The following is a 23,662-nucleotide window of genomic DNA, read 5'->3' as shown; positions in this document are numbered from 1 at the left end:
TAATAGTAGCTAACAGTGATGGGCTTATTTTTTTTCTATTTTTTTGGTGCAGCGGTTGCCTCAAAATGATGAAACCGTGTCACGATAAATAATCAGTGAGGAGAGAGAGAGAGGACTCACTATACTCTATAATAAGTCTAGCCGTATGTAAAACCTGAGCCACCGATATTTCATGGCATTGTTGTAAGTTTGTATCATGTTTGCTTGGAGAAAGAGGGAAGCACAGCCCAGATTTCTGTGTCACTTTTTTTTGTGTCTTTCCACGCGTTGTTTTTTAATATAGTATACGGTTATTTTTTTTTCCTTATCTACAAACAGCAACCATTAAAAGTAGGGAACAATATTACAACGTTACAATGGGGGAGAGTGGAAGGAAAGAGAGAGAGAGAGAGAGAGAGGAAACAGCAATTACATGTACAAGTGCACGTTGTATAGATGAAAGTATGTATAGATGAAAGTAATATGTATGTATAAAGATGCTTATGTCTAAAACGTAAGGGGATGGTTGGAAATGCTAGAAAGAAGACGTGTAGAATAGAAAGATTAAAGTAGATTAAGGTTTTTTTTAGGGCTCGTCATTTTCCTCCATGACTTGCGAAAGACGGATGGATTCAGGCGGTGCCATCAAGTCAAAATGCTCGCTAAATCTGCTGCTTTCACGTATCCGTCGATGTCGCTCACTATCAATGTCACCAGGAGGGATAGGTGCATTGTTGGTTCTGTCGTCGTTGTCGTCATTATGGTAGCTGTTCCCTGCTGCTGCTCCAACCGCTGTCGCATCTCCAGCAACAGGAGACGACAAAGACATTAATCTGTCGTTTGACGGTGAACCCGACGAGATCATGTCCTGCAAAGCCTGAGGTGAAGAACGTGACCAAGGAACGCGGTTGCTGCGTGCTATTGCCGAAAGCGTACGCCTTAGCTGCACAGCCCATGTTCCCGCGTCTTCTTGATCCGCTGCTGCAGTGCTCGTCGTTGTCGCCGGCGATAAATTTCTGTTATGATTATTGTTATTCTCCACAGAAAACAACTCAGCAGTGCCGCGACGCAGGGACGACGACACATTGGTTCGAATGGAAATTGGCGTTGCAGATCGTCCTCTCATTTGACGGGATCGTGTTTCTTTTTTCGCTCCATCCCATCGTCGTCGTCGTCGTCGTCGATAACAACAGAAATAATAGATGGCCAGAATGACTAGTATCAGCCCCAAAAAACCCAGTACTGTTCCAAGTACAATGGCTAGTATGTTGGGTCCACCATCGTTATCGTTAGCAGCAGTAGTAGTGGGTCCATCCCCGCTAGGTCTAGTATTCCACTGTGTCTCACGCCACCATGCTGGGTCAACGAAATTGCCCGCAGTGATATTCCAGAATCGTAAACTGTCATGACTAAATGGTGCTCCGCCGTATAATACAATTAGATCGTCCGTGAGTCTTGTTACTGTGCCTCCCTCGAGAGGCCGGAATGGCCTTGCGTCACCGATCCAATTGACGGTACCTGCAGCTGAGTCCCGTGACATGTCTAAACGCCATAACCCTTGAGGTGGCAGGACAGCCATTCGTGTTTCTTCGCTGTTGGTGCTATTATTATTACTGTTGGTTTCGGTAATGGTAGTAGTATTATTAAATGATGATGATGATGATGAATAAGCGGGAACAACGAGCACAGAGTCGAGGTCGAAGCTCACGGCGTGTAGATGGTTTGTCGAGGCGGTAAAGTTAGCTACCTGGCCTACCCATAGTAGCACATACGGATCAAAGCAATGCACCGCCACATTGTATGGTCTAGTGTTGAACGGTATTGGTGCTACAGTGTTATTACTAGTAGTAGTAGTAGTGGTAGTGGTGGTGGCGGTGGTAATGGCAAAATACAAGACCCAACGCGACGTGGCGACCATTGTGCCTGGTGACTGTTGTGATGAGGGTGGTGGTGGTGGTGTATAAAATGTAATAGGTGATTCGAACCAGATCCAGGGAGACTGCATACGTGCATCGAGAACAAATGTACTTTGGGTAAAGCTGTTGCTATTATCGACACGTCCACCAAAAATAATCCACATGTCGTTCCACATGGCTGAGGCCATTTCGCGCCGCCGGAACGAGCTTGTTCCGTTAAATGATGCTAATGCCGCAGGCGAGCCATGTACGTCGTGGTCGCCAAAAGTCGTCCATTGGTGTGTGAGCACGTTGTAAGTTAAAAGTGCTCCGTGCGGCGGAAGAAAGAGCGCATGACCGTAGCTTGTGACAGCACAGCCAGCGCCAAGCGCAATGTCGTTAAGCGCGGGCTGCTGGCTATCAGCGAGTTGCTCCATTGCGGGACGAGCGTCGAGGGAAGGGGAAAAGCTGAGATGGAATGCACTATCATTGAGGGTTGTTGTTGTCGACAATGACAATGACTGATGGCTGCCACCAAAGATATAGAGCGAGTTATTAGACGCGAACGCGCAATGATTGTGGCGAGGTAGACCGAGCAGACGTGTAAAATCATGATCAGCATCTGTAGTAGGACTAGGAACATCCTGGGCAGCAACAAGAACAAGTGAAGGCGATACTAGGAGGATGATGGAAAGCAGGAGTGCTGCCATTATTATTGTTGATTTTGTTGTTATCAGCAATGGCACTGGATGCATAACAGTACTGCAGAGTAAATATATCATGGCGGTCGAGACCCAATTGTGTGGTTAAGACAAATTGCATCGAGTTGCCATCCAAGAGCGCAAGAATATAAAAGAGACTATCGCCAGGCAAAGCAAGCAAGTGTAAGCAGGCAAGCAAGCAAGACGAAAAAAAGAAAAGAAGAAGGGGAAAAAGGAGGGATCGTCGAAAAGATAATTTGTTTTTATTTGGCACTGGAAATAGATGGCGTGCGTACAACGAAGGGCTTGGAAAACGTAAAAATCTATTTCTTGTGCTCTGTATGCGAGGGCTGTGTGTGTAGTGCAGCAACGACAGCTGCTCGTTGTGCTTGCTTAGCCTGCCTTGTGGCTACAAACAAGCATGTTTGTTAGTATGTGCATCACACCCAAAAAAAAAAGAAAAACCTAGCTTACAACTGCCACGCCGCGCCTATTCGTAAAAATGGGATGGATACAAATGACAACATCATCATCCTCTCTCACGTTAGCCTCTTTTTTTTTTGTTCTGTCGTAGTACAACAACGACTACTGCTCCAGCTCCAAAACAGCAGAAACCTTACCGAGGAAGGGGGCAGCAAAGCCCAACCCCAAGAACACTGTCATCTTCACAGCAAGGCCCGTCTTGTTGCTGGTCTTGAAAGGAAGGTTCTGATGCCACACTCGTTAATTTTTATCATGTAATACCGTTCCCCCACACCCCCCTCCCACCTCCACCTCGACCCGTTTTTAAGGTATTGTTCAACTAACCTGGCCATTTGAGTTTTCGAAATGGTAGAGGTCGGAGCGAATGAGCTGACGTGTAGCTACACGCGAACGAAGAGCAGTGCGGCCAATAACAGCGGGATACATTATAACTGAAGAGAGAGAGAGAGAGAGAGAGAGAGAGAGAGAGAGAGAGAGAGAGAGAGAGAGAGAAAGAGAGAGTGGGGAAAGTTTTAAAAAGAGTTACTGTAAATACAAAAGAAGAAAGAAGAAGTAAAGAGAAAAAAAAAAGTGGTGTGGGAATCTCACTTCTCAGGACGAAACGGATTCATGCATACAAACAGAGTGTGGGGCCCTCCCTTCCCATCGCTCTCGTTACGTGTCTACTGTCGCTCCTCTAGAAAAACATCGTATGATGGGTTGAAACTACGTCTGGTATATTAAAGCTGCTTAGCTGTTGCTGACTATCGTGATCAACACAAGCACCTTGCAACCTCTAGGCCAGGGCTTTGGCGATTCAACACACTTTGTCGTTCTTGACAACGTGTGTGTACATGTAAAAATTGAATTGATAGCCAAGAGCAGCAGCAACAAACAGCCATGCAATCCTCGAATTGGTAAAGGCTCGATGGGACGGGCTTCGTACTTTTCATCCAATGACAGGCCGCGATCTTTGATAGCTTTCAAATGGGGAAAAGCGATCTCCGATGTGGTTTTGACTGTTTCCTTTTAAACCCGCGTTTTTTTAATACACACGTCCTTTTCGCTCTTCTCCCTTCTGTCTTTATAGAGAATCCATCATGTCTGAAAAGTAAGAAAATAGCCAAGGCCTGTTGGAGCAGGTGCTAGAGGGATAGCGCAAGAAAGAAAGAGACTCACCGTTCTTGACGACAACAGGAAGATTCTTTTGCTTGGATCCGGCTTTGTCGCTGCTCCCTTTGTCGAATACGTCCTTCGTCGTCCTGAGAACAAGTTGACTGTTGGTAAAGTAGCAAAATTTGAAGTTGTGTGTGTCTATTCTGCTGTTTCTCATCGTGTACTGCTTGTAGCCAGCCGCACTTTGGCCAACGCTCAGGCTCTTGCTGCCAAATACCCCAACAACACCACTGCTGTTGCCGTCGATATCACTGATGACAAGGCTATTGAAGATCTCGTTGCCCAGCACGACATTGCCATCAGGTATGTTCTTGAGGGAGAAAAGAGCGGTGAGTTGTTGCTGTTTCTAACGTGGTCTCGGAAAAAATAGCTTGATCCCTTATATCTACCACGCCAAGGTCATTGCCGCTGCTGTCAAGCACAAGAAGAATGTCGTCACCACCTCGTACGTCTCGCCTGCCATGATGGAATATGACCAAGCGTAAGTTTTCTCCCAAAGGAATGAAAGGTGACACTAAGGTAGCCATCGAGTTTCTAACCATGGGGTGTTGTTATATACAGTGCCAAGGATGCTGGTATCACTGTCATGAACGAGATCGGTTTGGACCCTGGTATCGATCACTTGTACGCTGTCAAGACCATCGATGAAGTCCACAAGGAGGGTGGCAAGGTAAAAGAGTGGCCTCTTTTGTTCTGCGTGGTTTTCCCCCCACAAGGGTAAATGACTAACCTATTGTTGGTGTGTGTGCGTGTGAAAAATTAAAATTGACAGCTCAAGGAGTTCATCTCGTTCTGCGGTGGTCTCCCCGCACCCGAGAACTCGGATAACCCCTTCGGTTACAAGTTCTCCTGGTCCGCCCGTGGCGTCTTGTTGGCTTTGAAGAACACTGCAAAGTACCTTGAAAAGGGCAAGGTAAGCACACATACCAAGTGAGAGTGTGGCGGGAGGTTGCGGCATGAATATTTAGGTGACAGCAATGACGTATATCTTAATGAATCGTTCTCTGTCTCTCTCTCTCTCTCTGCGAATAGGTCGTTGAAGTGTCGGGTCCTGAACTTATGGACTCTGTTCGCGTTCTCAACACTGGCTATCCCGGCTATTCCTTCGTCGGCTATGGTAACCGTGACTCCACTCCCTATGACAAGCGCTACAACATCCCTGATGCCGAGACCATCATCCGTGGCTCCATCCGCTATGACGGTTTCCCCCAATTCGCCAAGGCTCTTGTCAGCCTCGGCTTCTTGAGCGAAGAGCCCGTTGCCCACTTGGCTGCTGACGCTGGTGACATTACCTGGAGCCAGGTCATTGCCCAGGTCGTCGGCATCAACTCTACTGCTGAAGATGCCTTGAAGGCCGCCATCATTGAAAAGGCCGGCATTGCCGACAGCCCTCGCTTGGCCCAGATCCTTGACGGTATGCGCTGGTTGGGTTTCTTCTCCGACGTCAAGGCCCATCGTCGTGGCAACTTGTTGGACACCTTCTGCGCCACTTTGGAAGAAAAGATGCAGTACGAGGAAGGCGAGCGCGACATGTGCTTCTTGCAGCATCGTTTCGAGATTGAGTTGAAGGACGGCTCGCACCAGACCCGCACTTCGACCATGATCGAATATGGTACGCCCGGCGGCTTTTCTGCCATGGCCAAGACGGTCGGTGTTCCCTGCGGTATCGCCACCCAGCTTATCCTCGACGGCAAGCTCAACCAGAAGGGTGTCCTTGCTCCCATGACTCCTGAGATCAACAACCCCATCATGGAGTTGCTCGAGAAGGAGAACATTGGCGTGGTTGAAAAGATTTTGTAAAAAAATAAAAAGTTTTTGATTTGATTTTCTTTCCCCTCTTGTCGTCGTCCCTCCCTCCCTCCCTCCCTCCCTCCCTCCAATAAATCTGTGTTCATACCGTTTTTTTTTGTGTAAAGAATAAAAAAAGTAATATAAAATCTTTTTTTGATCTACTCTTCATTGCTGTTTTTTTTACCACGCCCTGGAGCCTCTTCGGAGCAATCATCGGTACAGTCCGTCCGAAAACCGTATCAAATAGTGCGGGGAAGGTTGTAGCATTCCTGATCTCGGCATGATCCGGGGTCTCACGGTCGTCGGTGTCCTTACCTACTGTTACCTATTGCATTTTTGCATTCAAAGCGAGTTTTACAATTTGCGTCATTGTATCAAAAGTCGACTGGCGGTTTCATGGTACTAGTAGCACCAAGGGCTGGTACAAGGCTCTCGTCGCATTCCTTCTATTCGTATACAGGATGGTATCTATGGCAGCAGTCGTGAGGGTGCACGTATGTCGCTATGCTGTAACGATCCAAAGTGGGGGTGGCGGATCAAAGCGGCTTCTTGGAAATAGACGTCTTTTTAAAGTAGTGCGGGGTAAACTGATCCGATGATGCCTTCGCTTCCCTGATTTCCCGAGTCTCGTCCATGTTGCTGCGCACGGTTAGATCCGAGTGAAGCGTATCTCTGCAGGATCAATGCCTCTTCTCGTTGGATGGGAACTCCTTCCAAACAATGCCTTTGTGGAATATGTCAAGCCATTGTTTGAAGGCAAACAATGCAATCGTCTCCCACAGCCAACCAGAATCGCTCATTGTGACGGTCTTCTCTTATATATTTACCTCCTCTATACAACCACTACCACTACACACACCCATGCCTATTTCGTCCATACTGGCATGCCCTGCAGAATACACAGATGTTGAGGGTTCCTCATTAGTATATGCAAATATCCATGCGCTCTACTTTTGACTGCAAAGTGACTAAAACAAAGAAGCGCTATTATAAGTAGCATGTATACCAAATAATGAGCGTATAGCAGCAAAGGAAAAAGAAGAGGGGACTGCTGGTAATAAAGAGGTGGCTAAATGTTTATGACGCGCGTCCCGACAAGACCGGGAGAGCTTTAATTTTCACGAGAAAAGATTTTCAACTTCTTCCCGTCGCTTCCTATCTTTTTTTCTGTTTTTTAAACAGCTACCCTTGTCATAAACCATGCTCTTGTCCCGCACCGCCGCCAACGCCTTCAAACTCTCTGCCATGTCTGCTGCCAAGGTAAAGTACCGTGCTTCTTCCTCTCAACAGATTGCCTGAGCTTCGCTCTTGTTGCTACGTGACAATTCACACGCCATTGTCCCTGCTTTTTCTCTCTCTGTAGTCTAACGCGGCTCGCTCCATTACCACCGCCACCCCCACCATTACCCAAGCCTTCAATGCCCAGAAGAAGGCCAACGTAAGTGTAGCTTTATACTAAAGCCCTGCTGACCAAAAAAAAAAAAAGGTTCATGCTCTCGCTCCAAACTAAATCACTCTAATTTGGGATGGGTTTTTGGAATTAAATAAAAGGGCAACTACACCGTGACACTTATTCCTGGTGACGGTATCGGTCCTGAGATTGCCCAGTCGGTCAAGAACATTTTTGCTGCTGCCAACACACCTATTGACTGGGAGGAAGTGGACGTCACCCCCATCATCAAGGACGGCAAGACTGCTATTCCTGACGAAGCTATCCAGAGCGTCCGTGCCAGCACCGTTGCTCTCAAGGGTCCCCTCGCTACACCCATTGGCAAGGGTCACGTTTCCCTCAACTTGACGCTCCGCCGTACCTTCAACCTCTATGCCAACGTCCGTCCTTGCCGTTCGGTCGAGGGCTTCAAGACCCCTTATGAGAACGTCAACACTGTCCTCATCCGTGAAAACACTGAGGGTGAATACTCTGGCATTGAACACGAGGTAAAAATGAGTTTTTTTTTTGCGCGCGCGGGTAATACGGGGAAGAAATGGTAGAAGGCTCCTCTGTTCTTTGTCTAATCTTTCTCGGTGTGTGTGTGTATACGTGTCTACGTTATTAGGTCGTCAATGGCGTCGTTCAGTCCATCAAGTTAATCACCAAGGATGCTTCTGAGCGTGTCGCTCGTTATGCTTTCACCTACGCCGAGTCGGTTGGCAGAGACCATGTCACTGCCGTCCACAAGGCTAACATCATGTAAGCAAGAGTTTTTCGTTTTTCCTATCTTTCTTCATGCGGAGTGCAAGTGAGAGAGAGGAGTCAAAGAAGTAGAGAAGGTGTTTCTAAACGGGATGGATTCGGTTAGGAAATTATCCGATGGTCTTTTCTTGGATGTCTGCCGACAAGTCTCCAAGGAGTTCCCTAACATCAAGTTCGATGAAGTCCTTTTGGACCGTGCCTGTCTCCACGTAAGTCTTTAAGAAATTAAAAGGGAAAATAAAAGTGGCAGGCTATAGTGAGAGTATGCTTAATGGGACGACGACATATGTTTACATAATTAGATTGTCGCTGATCCCGCCATCTACGCTGATACCGTCATGGTCATGCCTAACTTGTATGGTGACATTTTGTCTGATATGTGCGCCGGTTTGATCGGTGGTCTTGGCTTGACTCCTTCCGGTAACATTGGCCGTGACGCCTCCATCTTCGAGGCTGTCCACGGTACCGCCCCTGATATTGCTGTAAGTTGTCCCTCTCTCTCTTTCTTATTGTTATACAATTTAAGGTTGTTGTTGTTGTTGTTTTTTCAGGGTAGCCCTGACATAAGCCGGACACTTTTTTTTATACGCACATTGTAGGGTCAAGATAAGGCCAACCCCACCGCCTTGCTTTTGTCGGGTATCATGATGTTGAGACACATGCGCTTGAACGAGCAAGCCAGCAACATTGAACAGGCTGTCTTCAAGACCATCGCTGAGGGCAAGGCCCTTACTGCTGACTTGGGCGGTCGCTCCACCAACACCCAGTACACCAACGCTGTCATCCAGGTAAAGAAGAATATAACTAACTCCGCCGTTTTTTTTTTTTTTTTGTCCCGTCAAAGGCTAAACGTTCTTTCTTTCTTTCTTATAGAACTTGAAGGTCTAAAAAAAACATTTTTCCAATCCCACAAACACCTCCTTAACGATTTCCCACACATTTTCCTTTCTTTCTTTATCATATGTATAGAACTTTATAACGAAAAAAACCTTGCCCTCACGAGAGAGGAGAATAAAATGCATTTGTAAACATGTCCATATAAACATAATATCAACATGCTTAAGTCTTCTTCAAATGTGATTGGACGGGATAAATGGGATGTGCTAGGTTGGGAGAACTGGTTCTTGTAACGGGAATTTGGATCGAAAAGCGTTTGCTTCTCATGACGCAATCGGACAGTGTGGATCATAAAAAGTTGCTCGCATAGCATCTTAAGTACAAATCCCTACTTTTTGTCGCTCTAGAGTGGTTTATGCTACTAGACATACTCGATTACGGGTGGCGGGAGAAATAAACGTGCCTGTCTTTTTTTCCCGTCGGAAAACGTGTTATTATTGCGTCCATGTAACCGACATATAAACATAGCATATAGCCGTTTCTCAGTGCTTCCATTTTCGCTTTACATGGCTGAGAGTATGATATGTACACTTTTGATACCTTGCATATGTATCGGTGAAAAAGTATAGCTATTTTGCTACTTGTTCTCGATATAGCGTTTAACTTGCATGCAGTGTAAATCTTCCCTTTATCGTGGATTGCTTTCATAGACAAAGCAGGATGTGAATGGCTTATTGAAGCTTTTTCTATTATCGAGACTCTTTCTCTATTGGAAGCGATAATGTTTATGTGTAATGATCATACGTATATCAAAAAACACTCTGAAGTCTCGATTATCGTATCCAGATTTACTACTTTAGAGATATCGCTTCTTGTTGTACATCTTTGCCTAATGTTCTTCCATCAGCTACCACTGCCATCCTACATATAAGAAATGTTAAATTGACCTTTTTTTAAAACCATCTGCTAAGGCGCTGGTATTTACCCAATTCTTTTTTTCAAGTACATCATAGTAGTTTAGTCTGCTGGGTGTTCACTATTATCGGCTTGCCTAATCGCTTCAAACCCAGATCCAACAGCATGTTCAGTACAGAAAGGGTACATTAAGGGTAGAAGTGTGGAAGGAAACCATCCGTCGGACGTATTAGCTTTTGTCGTCTACTACATAGGAGGAACATAAACGATTCATTTCGTCTGATATACAGTTTAATCAGCAACCTAATGCTTAATAAATGGACATCTATACAAACTACTACGCAGAGTTCTCTCTTCTCAACAAGCAAAAACATATCACACTATCTGTTAATCACTTGTCCGTCAATATAGCAAAAACTGCGCATTCAATCAATGAGAGGGCCCAAGCAGCTGCGTATCACAGGAATCAAACTCCACTTGTTCTGCTGCTGTTTCCCCACTTTTTCGCTTCTTATAGCGTAACCTTTTCGACATGGGCAACAAAATATCCAATGTCACTGCGATCGCTGGTATAGACAGCTATGTGAGCGAGTTGGGTGACATTTATTATGAGAAAAGGTACACGTAACCTTTGCTGTTAGAAAGCATTATACCCAGAGTCACAATATTAATAAAGAGTTATAATTAGCATTGGCAATGCGCGTTTTATGAAAACCATATGCGGGCGGCATAAAGATTCACTTGTCGTTGTAAAGATATTCGTCAAATCCGATCCCCAACTGTCACTTTCAAAAAATGTCAAAAAACTGCAAGGTTTCTCTTTCATACTTTTGTTAAAATAGAGTGTCGGTGTATAATTTCATAAACTCATGCGATCATTTCTGTGGATAGATGAACATGACGCCTTGAACGATGTCCCAAACACATTTTCATGCCAACGTATTCTCGAAACCGAAAAGGCAGCTTACATTGTACGACAATATTTCTACAGCAGTCTATACGACAGAATAAGGTAGCGTACTACAAATTTATCTGGCATATCCTATTTTGCCTTTCAGAAATATGTGCAGCTTACAAAAACAAAACGGTTCTCGTGACGAAACGACAGTACTCGCCCGTTCTTGACCCTTATCGAGAAGAAATGGATCTCTTATCAAATTCTAAGAGGAGTTGCCGATGCACACGCGAAAAATGTAATGCTTTTCGATTTAGAGGGCTATAAGCTGTTTCATAGGCGTCGTTGCTCATCACCCGTATTTTTATCACTTTTTGCAAGATCTATCATGGAGATATTAAGACCGAAAATGTCATGGTGACATCTTGGAATTGGGCATACCTAGTCGATTTTGCATCGTACAAGCCGACATATCTTCCTGAAGTATGTATCAGGTGGATTATTGAAAGAGTCAAGTACTCTATACGCATGTGGATGAAATGGACAGGCGAGGCGAGCTGATGGGGTTCCTGACAAATTGTTGTATTTTGCATAAAATCAGGACGATCCAGCGGACTTTTTGTTCTTTTTTGATATGTCTTCACGGCGTAGTTGTTACATTGCTCCGGAACGTTTTTATCAGTCTGGAACCGAGATCGATCAACGCATGGTATGATTAAGTCCGTTATCGCTATAAGTCAATGGAAAAAAAGAGTGAATGCTTTTGCTAACTAGTAGTGATTAATTAGAAAAACTTGGGTATTGGTGATCAAATTGACGAATTGACGCCGGAAATGGACATATTTTCTGTCGGGTATTGCTTAGAGATGAAGAGAATGGAAAAAAAAGTATGTGTACTAAACATGGTCGTGCAGTTGTATTATAGCTGAGCTTTTTTTGGAGGGAACATCTGTCTTTTCATTATCCCAACTTTTCAAGTATCGGTCAGATGAATATTCGCCAAATGCGAACTTGGATAAGATTGAGGATGAACATATAAGGGTAAGACAAGTATAAAGCTTACCAGATCTTTAAAATTGAAAACACTAATGCGGTCGTAATTTAGGACATGGTGAAGCATATGATTCAGTTGGATCCCAATGCACGTTACACAGCGGATCGATATCTTGCAGAGTGGTTCGTGCTTTTTAAAAAAAATGCATTAATCGCTGCGCTACCGAGATAATTGAAGTGCTAACCACTATCGTACAGGTGCGACAAGGCATTCCCTCGGTATTTTTATACCTTTCTACATCATTATATCAGCTCAGTCACCGACAAAGGCTACAATGTATCGACACAGGACGGTACTACTGCACCTAACGCACCTGCATCGACTACTACACAGGCGATTTCGGGGTTAAATACTACCAATCGAAAGCTTACGGATGCAGACGAGAAAATCGAGCGAATATACCACGACTTTGACAAGATTGCTTATTTTGTGGATGCCAATGTGTCACAAGGAGATTCTAATACAGATACCGGCTCGCTTATTGATGAGCGACGACGCACATTGTCAGGTATAATGCAATGCTAATTAATCCATTATTTTACTCTTAATGCGAAATTTGATCTGACAACGAGAATGTTTAGATTTACCCAAAACAATCGCGTCGGCGGTAAGCATTAAAAGATGTCATTTTTTTTTCTGTAAAAAGCAAAGGAAAAGAGTATATATATTAACGAGTGTATTCTATGTGAATAGATTATTTTACCGCCAACGCTGAATATTCCCAATTACGAGCCAGATAGCGCATTTACAAATCGGACGGGATCTTTGCGAAAACCTGGAGGTAGGCTATATACTTCTCTTCCGAGTAAATGGATATTCTATCGCTGAACTAAATCAAAGCCACATCAGAACAGGGCTCGCTTATATTCTTGTCATTTGTTTGCTCCTTGCTGCGCAATGCGGCATATCCAAGCTCGAAATTAAAGGCGCTAGATATACTGTTGGCTCTTGGTGAACATTTGCCCGATGATGTCAAATTAGACAGACTTGTACCATATCTCATGACTTTACTCACGGACGAAACAGCGCTTGTGCGAGCCAATGCAATCAAAACACTCACACAAGTGGTAAATATACAAAAGCACAAAGGGTTATAGAGCAAACTGTTAAAAAGTGATATAATATTTCTTTCTTACTGGTGGTTGTCTCAATTATAATCTTCTGACAGTTATGCATGGTGGAATCAATTTCACCCATCAACGCACGTATATTCCCCGAATATATCTTACCAAGCGTCCGAGAATTTGCTACCGATCAAGATGTCCTCGTGCGAACGACCTACGCCAGCTGTATAGCGCTTTTGGCAGAGACCGCCCTTCGATTCCTAGAAATGACGCAGCTATTGAAGAACAACAATGCTTATCTTTTGGGTGATGCCGACACTGAAGAGCTTGACTTTGAGGTATAGTTGCAATAGTTTTTCAATCGAATTCTGTCTGATTTGCTAACACACTTTATACGTCTGTGTAATAGTCAACATATGACTCCTCGCTACAAGATTTAAAGTCTGTTATCCAGGAGCAAGTGACGACTCTTTTAATCGACTCAGAAAGCACTGTGAAGCGTGCGCTGCTTTCCAACATTACGTGCCTCTGTGTGTTTTTTGGAAGACAGAAAGCTAACGACATCTTGCTCAGCCATATGATTACATATCTCAATGACAAGGATTGGATGTTGCGAAGGTTTGTAGTAAATAACAATTAAGAAAGGAATGGAATATAAAGCACACTGATGTTTATGCTAAATTATGTCCATCAGTACATTTTTCGAGAGCATTAAAGGAGTTGGAACATATGTTGGTGCAAGAAGCTTGGATGAATATATACTCCCTCTGATGATACAAGCGTTGACAGGTATGAGATGGTGAATACATTGTGGATGCATGTAACTGAATCTTCTCATATAGATGCCGAGGAGTTTGTGATAGAAAAAGTGTTGAATTCATTAACAAGTTTGACCGATCTGGATCTCTTCAACAAGATCAAGCTGTGGGAACTTATTGGTACCGTAGCGCCATTAATGTGCCACCCTAGTACTTGGATACGTTATGGTACGTTGAATTTATTATCGTGAGATGCCACAAGTAGGAACTTTTGCAAAAGAAAAGATGGAAGGCTGATGAAAAATCGTATGTAGGCGCCATTGGATTTATTGCGTCCGCATCAAAAAATCTATCACAGACTGATTTATGGTGTATCGTATACCCCCGTTTGATGCCTTTCTTGACGACAGAGATTGTTGAGATTGATGAGTATCATCTTATGGAGAATGTTAAAGCACCGGTAAGTCATTTATTTACTGGTATTTTGCGTATTCAAAACTAACTGTATACCCAATTTAGCTTTCACGTCAAGTTTATGAACGAGCCATTTCTTGGGCTGGTAAAGCAACATCACAGTCGATCTATTGGCAAGTGCCCAAGGCCAAAAAGTCAAAGACACCCAATGCCATTTTTCCTAGCTACCGTTCAGAGGGCCGAACGCAAAGTAAGTTTACTGTTTTCCTCGTTTTTTCTTTCCATGGAGCAATAATTGAATACTACTTCTAGACTGGCCATTCAATAGCGCGAATAACGATATAAATGTATCCGACCAAGCTCAAATATCAAAAGAGTAAGTACGAAACCGACGTGCTGTCCCCATTCATAATTTCTAAATCAACAATATGATAAAAGGGATGAGGGGTATCTCGAGCGCTTGCGAAATATTGGAATGGACGCTGAGGACGAAGAGAAGCTATTATACATGCGTGAATACTTGTACAAAGTATCACGTTCCAAACTGAGGTAAAAAGAGAATTATCAAGTTTTTCATTTATAGTGCTGATATATGAATGAGGGAACAATGAATTAATATGCCATCTTGTAATAGTCGACCGAGAGGATTCGACGAGTTTAGCATTTTTGTAAGTAACAATGCACTAGAATTCCAGTAAAACAAGATAAGCAACATCTAACATACGCTGATGCTTTTTAGAGTGGCGAAGTCTTTTTGAAAAGCATTGGCGTAACACCTCTGACAGTCTTTCTGCCAGACGTTCCCAATGATCTCTCCAATCAAACGGTAAACACACACAAAAGAATAACTTTTTTGAAAATGGATTAGTAACTTATATGACGCAACATTTATTAGACGAGCCCAACCGAAAAGTACGTCCCCTTGTTATCCTAGAGTAATATTGCAGATAGATAGTCAAGCTGACAATCATGTCGGTTACGATAGGAATGCATTGATGCAAACTCAGTCCAAACAAGATGTATGCAAGCTTAACCGTGTCGCAAGCGAGCCACATGTCCAAGCCATCCTCCCTGGCCTAGTAGATGAACATTCTAACGCAGTCGATAACCTGTCTCTTAACGAAAGGATGAGTACAGATGATCGTGCTACTGTTCGTTCAGCACCAACACCACGCGCGAATCGGTCTGGTGAAGTCGCATCAAAGCTCGATGGTAAGTATACATTATAATATCCCCGCTCTCTCCGTTTTGAAAAAGCATAACTTTGTAAAACTTCAATGACACAGGTGTTGCATTAACAGTGTCAAGGTCGGCAGGACCACACACAAAGAGTGACCATGAGCTTCGAAAATCTACAGGTTTGTCTTTCAAGTTACCTTCTGTATCCTGTGATTGATATACTGTACTTCTTCCTGAATATGATGCTTATTCTTTCTTCTATTTTTGCCCATTATTATAGCTGGCTATAGCCATTTACAAAATTTGCTGACCAAGGTTGCTCAGGAGGCGTTTCCACCACATATGCCAGGTACGTTTTTGACTCAATGAATCATCGAAAAAGGGAGGTTGGCTAATATTTCGTATAGAATTCGCTGGTGATCCTGCTGTTATGAAACGGATCCGGCGACTTCCTCAAGGAGCGTCTTCATTCCGCAGTATCAGTAGCTGGAAACCTGAAGGTAATTTCTTTTCGGACACAAATTATTTGTACGTTCTTTTTTTTCGATTTGCAAAGTATATTAAGGGTGGTTATACCAGGCAACTTGGTCGCTCACTTTACTGAGCATACGGCGTCTGTCAATCAGCTGGCGATTTCGTGGGATAATTTGTTGTTTGCATCATGTTCTGATGATGGATCAGTGAAAATATGGGACTGTTCTCGGCTTGAACGGAACGTTACCAATCGATCTCGCGTGACATATAATCAACAAGGTAAGAAAGACTCTCTGAATGATATGTGGTATATGGCGGGAGACCGTTTATTAATGATGTGCTACTCTAGGTGGCCGAATCAAATGCTTGACTTTTATCCAACAAACATACAGTATTGCAGCTGCATCTGATAATGGAAGTGTACATGTCTTTCGGTGAGTAAAGCATAGTTAGATATGCGAACTGTGCTCCTTTCCCATTAACACTATCTCTTTACAGTGTGGACATGCGTAATGCGGGCTCCGCTTTGAAGTTTGGAAAATGTGTTCCTGTCAGGAAGCACCAACTGGACAACGAATACGCTATGACTATCAAGCATTTTACTAGTGGTAACGGCAGTAGTATTGATTTAATTTAAGTTTCGCACTTTCTAATATATCCATTTATTGCAGATGCCTCAAACACGATGGCTGGATCGAAGTCCATATTGCTACTTGCAAGCAACAAAGGAAACATCTATGCCTTGGATCTACTGACTATGGAAACATTATGGAAATTGAAGAACCCCTTGAGTTATGGTGTAATTAGCAGCGTCGTAACAGATCGTCTTCACACGTGGATGCTAGTGGGAACTACGCGCGGCTTTTTGACCTTGTATGATCTACGATTCCAGATCCCGTTACGGTCATGGCTTCATCACAGCGGAAGTCGAATCAATTATATGCTGCTAAGTCATGATCCAAAAGCTGAAGGAAAGCACGTCATTATCGCAGCTGGAAGCAATGAAGTATCTGTTTGGGACATTATGCAGCTACGCTGTGTTGAAGTCTTTGCGGTCAAGCTGGGTGAAGATATGCCTAAAGCCGCCAATGACATTCGTACGGATCACTACAAGGTACACACTATAGAGCTTTTTTCTACTTTTGCCAATTGAGAGTCATATGCTTGTTAATGATACGTGCGGGACTGATGATACATGTGCTGTTATCATAGCTCGTCGAAGCACCGTCTGAAGATGATCTTTTCGAAGAGCCCAATATCATTAATGAAGTCCACTTTGCGGAAAACTCAATCAAGGCGATTGTATCACCATCTGACTGTCGATTTATCATCACGGGTGGATCAGACCGCAAGCTCAGGTTCTGGGATACTGCACGGGCAGAGAGCTCAAGTGTACTTTTGGGACTTGATTCGGATGAACCAAAACCGCGTTACATGTAAATATATTTTTCTGGTTGAATTGAATGTAATATGTGTAGGACGGATGCCGTATAATAGCAAACAATGGAGATATTAACAGATGCTCTTCGTAACCTATCTAGCGCAACTGTCCATGATCAAATCAAGTTCCATTTCGAATACCCATATGCACTACGCAACCCGTCGTCCGCAGCCTCTATGCAGATGGGATACAGCGACAGCAATAGCAGTGGCCGCGGCAATCATCAAACGCCCAGTGAAACAAACTTTGCACAGCAACAGCATTTGCTACGCAACCATACCGACGCTATTACGGACGTGATTTTGACAGAAGTGCCTTATCCAATGATCATCAGCGGTGACAGAGATGGAGTGATTAAAGTTGTATCATAAGAAGCGACATTTCCATTATACCCCCTCCCACACATATTTTCCAATTCAAATAACTGTCTCGATTACAATGCACCCTTACAGCGGTACAGATGAGTACTGGCTTCAATAAATCCTACTTGATGGTGAGATAGAAAAGAAGAAAATTACCACGGGCAACCCCGCATTTGCACTTTGGTGGGTCGGCATTGGGGATGGATGATAATGAGGAGTTTAAAAATACATGTCTGAAGCGTGGGAATTTTTGTGTTCACTTTCGCCGACTGCCCCCGCCTCTTATTCTCGCTCCACCTTTTACACGACGCCCACACGCTTCTTTCACCTACAAACTTCGTCGCCCCCATGCTCGCAGCTCGCATACGACCGGTTGTTTCGACTTCGCTTCGTCCCTTGACTCTTCAGGCGGTTTCACGATGCTATCACACCATACACGAACAGCAAGCCACTGTGCTTCCCAATAAAGTCGAGGCTGCCAGCGCGACGTTCAAGGTAAGGACAAAACAAAAACCAAGAATAAGAGAACCTCCACAACAGCTGGACAGACGGCATCATCATCATCCCCAATTCCTGCTTCCAATGTTCATGGCGTCTGTTTACTATGTTGTAGGAAAACGCGGCAAGCATGCAAAAAGCCATTGAGGACCTTGAACTGAAAATTGAAAAAATCAAACTGGGTAAGATAGTGAGTGTATGCAAGCGCGTGTACGCCGCGGACTTGATATGAAAGAGACTGACACGCTCGTTAAGGTGGTGGCGAACGCGCACGTCAACGACACTTGTCCAGAAACAAATTGCTGCCACGCGACAGGTAACAAGGATGCGATGATGGGCTTGTGTGTGTGGTTGTTGTTGGGTTGGATATCCAGTCTGATATCTAATTCACATGCTAATTTCATTTGGGCACACTGCCTGATAAAATAGAATTAATCGTCTGTTGGATCAAAAGTAAGGAAACGAAATGACTCCGCTTTGTCTAATCATAAGGGATACTTACTGACGGTAATATCTAACGGGTTAGCTCACCATTCTTGGAACTGTCGCCTTTGGCTGGTTACGAATTATACGAGGATGATGTTCCTGCAGGTGGCATCATCACAGGTATCGGACGCGTTAATGGGTAAGTTTCAGTGAGAAGAACTTTTTGCCACAAGGGATCAATTGAAGACTAAGCATTTTTTTTTTGCTGCATTTAGCGTCGAATGTATGATTGTTGCAAATGATCCTACTGTCAAGGTAAGCAGTAGCTGCTGTTAATGATCCGGCCTCATTACTGTATTTTGAGATATGATATTCAATATGTGATCATGTACTCTATAGGGTGGATCCTACTATCCCATCACAGGTAAGAGATAGCATATAGAAGCGATAAACTTTTATCGGCATCAAGAATACTCAAGTGGAGTCAAACCATTTAGTCAAGAAGCATTTGCGAGCACAAGAAGTTGCCAAAGATAATAACCTTCCCTGTATCTATTTGGGTAATTAAGAAACCTGTTTTCTAAAACATTGCAAATTGGATGGAAAAGGAGAAAGGCATGGCACAGCCATATTGCGTGCGTCTATGCTGAACACATTGCGTTCTATTTGATAGTCGATTCCGGAGGTGCCAACTTGCCTCGCCAGGCTGATGTGTTTCCCGATCGTGAGCATTTTGGTCGCATTTTCTTCAACCAAGCAAACATGTCCGCCATGGGTATCCCTCAGATTGCTGCTGTGATGGGCTCCTGTACTGCCGGTGGTGCTTATGTACCCGCCATGTCCGACGAAAGTATCATTGTCAAGAAACAGGGAACCATTTTCCTTGCTGGACCGCCGCTAGTTAAAGCCGCTATTGGCGAAAACATCAGTGCAGAAGATCTAGGTGGTGCTGATTTACATTGTAAGCTGATTTGCGGATAATTTGATAAAAAAAAAAGGGGGGGGAAAGTTAAGGAAAGAAAAAGCAAGAGCTTTAACGCTCTCAAACCTGGATTGATACTGTTTGCTACTTAGGCCGTACTTCGGGTGTGACGGATCATTATGCTTTGGATGACGAACACGCATTGGTTCTTGCTCGCAGAGTTGTTGGCACACTGAATCGGGTCAAGGATCCCCAACTTGCCATCCGTACACCTGAAGATCCCCTCTATTCTGCTGATGAAATCGGCGGTATTGTTGGTGACAACTTGAAAAAGACTTTTGACAGCAAGAACATTATTGCACGTGTTGTGGATGGCAGTCGATTTGCCGAATTCAAGGAACATTATGGCACAAGCTTGGTAACAGGTACATGATGACACATGCCCGACTCCGTATATCTCTCCGGTTATATACCACTTTTACTGCCTATCTTATCTATGAATTACACACTAATAACCTATTGCTAGGCTTTGCTCATATTCATGGCTATCCTGTCGGTATTGTTGCCAACAATGGTATCTTGTTTTCCGAGTCGGCTCTTAAAGGCGCCCACTTTATTGAACTTTGCTCGCAGCGCGGTATTCCATTAGTGTTCTTGCAGAACATCACCGGTTTCATGGTCGGTTCTTCGGCTGAGGCAGGTGGCATTGCCAAGAACGGTGCCAAACTTGTCACTGCTGTTTCCTGCGCCAAGGTACCCAAATTTACTGTGATCACTGGTGGCAGTTTCGGTGCGGGTAACTATGGCATGTGTGGTCGCGCATATTCTCCACGCTTTTTGTGGATGTGGCCTGTAAGTTGATTTACTCTTTTTCCTTACCTCCTCACTTTTGAATGGTGATGTATTAGGCCCTAATAGGATGTAAAATATCAATAGAATGCCCGAATTTCCGTCATGGGTGGTGAACAAAGTGCCAATGTTCTAGCTCAAATCACTCGCGAAAGCAAGGCCAAGCGAGGCGAAGAGTGGCCTGTGGACGAAGAAGAGAAATTCAAGGCACCTATCCGTGAAAAGTACGAGGCTGAAGGTCATCCCTACTTTTCCAGTGCACGCTTATGGGACGATGGTATTATCAACCCACGGGACACGCGTAATGTGCTCGGACTGGCGCTGAGCGCTAGCTTAAACGCCCCTATCGAAAAGACCAAGTTTGGTGTATTTAGAATGTAGAAAATATATCTTTTAGCGGCTATAATTAAAGAGAGGTGCCCATGTACATGCATTATATTGAAGTTTTACATATTCGTTTACAGGAGGAAGTTCATGTACAATGCAACGAACACTATATGAACTGACTGGATTCAACGCTGTTGTACTGTACCTCTTTTTAAAGTGCTACACTTGTATGCAACAATAATAAGATTGGGTCGTCATAAGCGTGTATCCTGTAAGGCTGCTACAAAGTAGTAACGATGGATACAAAGACGACAATGCGTGTTTTGGACACAACTCGGCTCGACCTTATATGTAAGAAGCTTGCCCTTTTTATCAGGGCTATCCTGAACAGTGTTGAGCACGACTCGCCCTCTGCAACGGCATAGTGAAAATCAGCGCTATATATTACAGCGCAAGTCAGGACAAGATTTCATATACTATTCTTTATGCTGTTTCATTGTTTTCGTGCATCCTCAATCCAATAGAAACATGAAAGAAAGACAAGCCCTTTTTCATGGTGAGCTACAAGGCTATGTAAAGGGAGATTGAGAATCATGTTGCATATGAAGTCGATACCTGACCCTGCTGCTAAGAACTAGTGATAAGACTAAGAAGTAGAAAGGAATGGATCTGTTTCCTGCTAATGATCGCACGCGCATGAAGTCCAGGCAGTGCCGGAATTGGAAATGTGCGAGAAAATTGGCAGAAGGGGGTAAGGGTGAATACTCTCTCTTTCACTTTCTTATATCACAGCACATTCATCATGGACACACTCACTTTCCGCGGAGAACTTAAGGGTAGGTTCGAAAAATGGGGATAGATGGATGGATGGATGGACGGATGGACAAAATTGAAGGAAAACTAACGGATGGATTTAGGCCACAACGGCTGGGTCACTTCGATTGTTACGTCGGCCGAGGCACCAGACATGATTCTTTCCGCCTCGCGCGGTAAGTTTGACTCGCCCAGCAACATGCTTCCTTTTAAAATATACTAGCACTCGAGCTTCATGCTAATAATAACTATTTAATAGACAAGTCAATCATTGTTTGGCACATTACGAGGTTTGTTGATTTGGAGGAAAGACGTGGAGAGAGGTTTCAGTAATAATGAACTTTACGATGCTAATTCCGTGTCAGGTAAATTTCTATTTATTTATTCTTATAGTTTATCCAAGGTTGTGAAAGAGAGTTTTGGGAACTACCTCAAAGTTGAAGTGAATGCCATTTTTTCTAATGGAAAAATTGCTCACGATTGCCCTGATTGTGTATTTTATATTCTAAATATATGAAAAAAGGGATGAAATTGACTATGGAGTTCCTCGCAAATCTCTCTTGGGTCACAACCACTTTGTCGAAGACTTGGCTATCTCTTCCGATGGTCAGTTTGCCTTGTCGGCTTCCTGGGACAAGACGCTTCGTCTCTGGGATTTGAACACGGGTACCACCACCCGTCGCTTCGTGGGCCACACGAACGATGTCATGTCCGTGTCTTTCTCGGCTGACAACCGCCAGATCGTGTCTGGCTCTCGCGACAAGTCCATCAAGTTGTGGAACACTTTGTAAGTTTATTGGATCTTTTTCAAGGCACGAGGTGTATGTGGCGGTGTGGTTATATGGAAATTTTAGGAATTGCAGTTATTGATTGATCTGTAATGTGCCAATGTTATTAGGGGTGAGTGCAAGTACAGCTTGACTGAAGATGGTCATCAAGACTGGGTCTCGTGTGTGCAATTCTCGCCTAATCCTGCCAACCCTGTCATCGTTTCGGGTGGTTGGGACAAGGTTGTCAAGGTAATTGTTTGCCTTCTTTATTACAGTGGCAAGAGAAAGAAAGTTTGGAGAAGACACATGTCGGATAAGACGAGCAACCTAGCGTTCTTTGTTCTTTCTTCCTCTTGATGAGATTCCTACAATACTGTGATATATTAAAGGAAAATGGATTGACGCTAACTGCGTAATTAACATGGTAATAGATCTGGGACCTTACCAAACTCAAGCTGCGCTCGAACTTCATCGGCCACAATGGCTACGTCAACACTGTCACTGTTTCGCCTGATGGTTCGTTGTGTGCTTCAGCCGGCAAGGATGGCGTTGTCATGCTGTGGGACCTGAATGATTCCAAGCATCTCTACTCGCTCGAAGCCAATGATGTGGTCCATGCACTTATCTTCTCGCCTAACCGCTACTGGCTTTGCGCTGCCACTGGTTCGTCAATCAAGGTCTGGGATTTGGAGAACAAGAAATTGGTTGAGGTGCTTCGCCCTACTTTCACTGCTACCAACAAGGTCCAGGATCCTCAATGCTTGTCGCTTGCCTGGTCTGCTGACGGCTCGACTTTGTTCTCTGGTCACTCTGACAACCTGGTCCGCGTCTGGCAAGTGTCGCGCACTTTGTAAAAACAATGAACAAAGCACCGTCATTCCTTTCCTCCATCCTTTTTCTTCCTTTACTGTATATTGTAGTCCCAACCGGCTCTCTTCATTTACCACTTTTGCCGCCACCTCCTTTGCCGGCTTCAAGGACGGCATAGCTTTTCTTATTTCATATGTCGTTAGCAGATTTCCACTATCCCCTTCCTCGCGCTCTTTCCTTTCTCTTCACGAATCAGAGAAGCTATCCAAATTTAATATAACGCATCCGTTGCTTCTTATATTGAATACTCATTTTAGAACTGTTGTTAACATATATGAGAAATGACATGGTCTTGTATGCCTATATCTGGCAATAACAGACTCTACGTTATATGCGGGTAAGACAAGTCCTCTCTCGCAAAAAGGCAATGATGAAATCGATAAAAAATGACATGCCTTCGATGTTTCATCATATGCTCATCAGATAGATTTGTATCGCTTGGTGGTTTCATGGTAAGTATGGTTATATAATAAAAATAAGGTGCCACACGCATCCATCTTTACCCGTTGATAAATACGCTCTATGTATGTCATTTGAAACTCTTGCTCATGCATAGTATGGGTATGTAAATATATAATGCCGAAATCGTACAAGCG

The 23,662-nt window shown here is 43.9% G+C and overlaps 5 protein-coding genes across 5 annotated transcripts; all 5 read left to right on the top strand.

Annotated features, from left to right (window-relative positions):
• Nucleotides 1-2,140: 2,140 nt before the first annotated feature.
• On the top strand, nt 2,141-6,013 carry BDB00DRAFT_883930 (saccharopine dehydrogenase; the record flags this gene model as incomplete). Its single annotated transcript, XM_053128281.1, has 7 exons — nt 2,141-2,188; nt 4,161-4,320; nt 4,387-4,516; nt 4,584-4,694; nt 4,775-4,883; nt 4,986-5,126; nt 5,246-6,013. 7 exons carry the CDS (start codon nt 2,141-2,143, stop codon nt 6,011-6,013), a joined length of 1,467 nt encoding a protein of 488 aa, XP_052977397.1.
• Nucleotides 6,014-7,136: 1,123 nt separating this feature from the next.
• Nucleotides 7,137-9,246, top strand: BDB00DRAFT_834610 (isocitrate dehydrogenase, NAD-dependent). The gene is made up of 8 exons (XM_053124340.1): nt 7,137-7,264; nt 7,368-7,442; nt 7,556-7,942; nt 8,062-8,195; nt 8,305-8,407; nt 8,501-8,680; nt 8,798-8,986; nt 9,072-9,246. The coding sequence occupies exons 1-8, from the start codon at nt 7,205-7,207 to the stop codon at nt 9,084-9,086; spliced, it is 1,143 nt and encodes a 380-aa protein (XP_052977396.1). The 5' UTR covers nt 7,137-7,204; the 3' UTR covers nt 9,087-9,246.
• Nucleotides 9,247-10,421: 1,175 nt separating this feature from the next.
• On the top strand, nt 10,422-17,761 carry BDB00DRAFT_930702 (uncharacterized protein). The gene is made up of 34 exons (XM_053129012.1): nt 10,422-10,568; nt 10,639-10,763; nt 10,842-10,962; nt 11,059-11,143; nt 11,227-11,328; nt 11,447-11,554; nt 11,634-11,698; nt 11,760-11,886; nt 11,951-12,021; nt 12,097-12,407; nt 12,481-12,506; nt 12,593-12,680; nt 12,740-12,966; nt 13,068-13,301; nt 13,373-13,581; nt 13,658-13,752; nt 13,806-13,949; nt 14,036-14,181; nt 14,241-14,385; nt 14,448-14,511; nt 14,574-14,684; nt 14,770-14,803; nt 14,875-14,961; nt 15,031-15,047; nt 15,121-15,347; nt 15,422-15,493; nt 15,595-15,663; nt 15,722-15,814; nt 15,894-16,067; nt 16,138-16,222; nt 16,287-16,396; nt 16,460-16,902; nt 17,001-17,224; nt 17,330-17,761. Exons 1-34 carry the CDS (start codon nt 10,483-10,485, stop codon nt 17,598-17,600), a joined length of 4,596 nt encoding a protein of 1,531 aa, XP_052977395.1. The 5' UTR covers nt 10,422-10,482; the 3' UTR covers nt 17,601-17,761.
• A 458-nt stretch (nt 17,762-18,219) lies between these two features.
• Nucleotides 18,220-20,769, top strand: BDB00DRAFT_914695 (methylcrotonoyl-CoA carboxylase beta chain; the record flags this gene model as incomplete). The annotated part of the gene is made up of 11 exons (XM_053128693.1): nt 18,220-18,271; nt 18,345-18,405; nt 18,519-18,542; nt 18,616-18,714; nt 18,791-18,830; nt 18,915-18,939; nt 19,013-19,075; nt 19,189-19,476; nt 19,590-19,862; nt 19,964-20,289; nt 20,374-20,769. 11 exons carry the CDS (start codon nt 18,220-18,222, stop codon nt 20,665-20,667), a joined length of 1,545 nt encoding a protein of 514 aa, XP_052977394.1. The 3' UTR covers nt 20,668-20,769.
• Nucleotides 20,770-21,370: 601 nt separating this feature from the next.
• BDB00DRAFT_834603 (WD40-repeat-containing domain protein) lies at nt 21,371-23,311 on the top strand. The gene is made up of 6 exons (XM_053124339.1): nt 21,371-21,449; nt 21,531-21,602; nt 21,686-21,716; nt 21,950-22,213; nt 22,325-22,445; nt 22,628-23,311. The coding sequence occupies exons 1-6, from the start codon at nt 21,416-21,418 to the stop codon at nt 23,048-23,050; spliced, it is 945 nt and encodes a 314-aa protein (XP_052977393.1). The 5' UTR covers nt 21,371-21,415; the 3' UTR covers nt 23,051-23,311.
• Nucleotides 23,312-23,662: the final 351 nt, after the last annotated feature.

The sequence above is a fragment of the Zychaea mexicana genome (genome assembly GCF_025766255.1).
Source record: "Zychaea mexicana strain RSA 1403 chromosome Unknown BDB00scaffold_62, whole genome shotgun sequence".
In the NCBI taxonomy this organism is placed as follows: domain Eukaryota; kingdom Fungi; phylum Mucoromycota; class Mucoromycetes; order Mucorales; family Lichtheimiaceae; genus Zychaea; species Zychaea mexicana.
This window is presented reverse-complemented; position numbering and strand designations above follow the sequence as displayed.

Coding starts and splice junctions, on each gene's coding strand:
- BDB00DRAFT_930702 (XM_053129012.1), top strand. CDS start 10,483: ATGGGCAACAAAATATCCAATGTCACTGCGATCGCTGGTATAGACAGC. Junction 13,582..13,657: donor AAGGATTGGATGTTGCGAAG/GTTTGTAGTAAA, acceptor TATGTCCATCAG/TACATTTTTCGAGAGCATTA. Junction 13,950..14,035: donor TAGTACTTGGATACGTTATG/GTACGTTGAATT, acceptor AATCGTATGTAG/GCGCCATTGGATTTATTGCG.
- BDB00DRAFT_834603 (XM_053124339.1), top strand. CDS start 21,416: ATGGACACACTCACTTTCCGCGGAGAACTTAAGG. Junction 21,450..21,530: donor TTTCCGCGGAGAACTTAAGG/GTAGGTTCGAAA, acceptor GGATGGATTTAG/GCCACAACGGCTGGGTCACT. Junction 22,446..22,627: donor GTTGGGACAAGGTTGTCAAG/GTAATTGTTTGC, acceptor ACATGGTAATAG/ATCTGGGACCTTACCAAACT.
- BDB00DRAFT_834610 (XM_053124340.1), top strand. CDS start 7,205: ATGCTCTTGTCCCGCACCGCCGCCAACGCCTTCAAACTCTCTGCCATG. Junction 7,265..7,367: donor CTGCCATGTCTGCTGCCAAG/GTAAAGTACCGT, acceptor CTCTCTCTGTAG/TCTAACGCGGCTCGCTCCAT. Junction 7,443..7,555: donor ATGCCCAGAAGAAGGCCAAC/GTAAGTGTAGCT, acceptor ATTAAATAAAAG/GGCAACTACACCGTGACACT.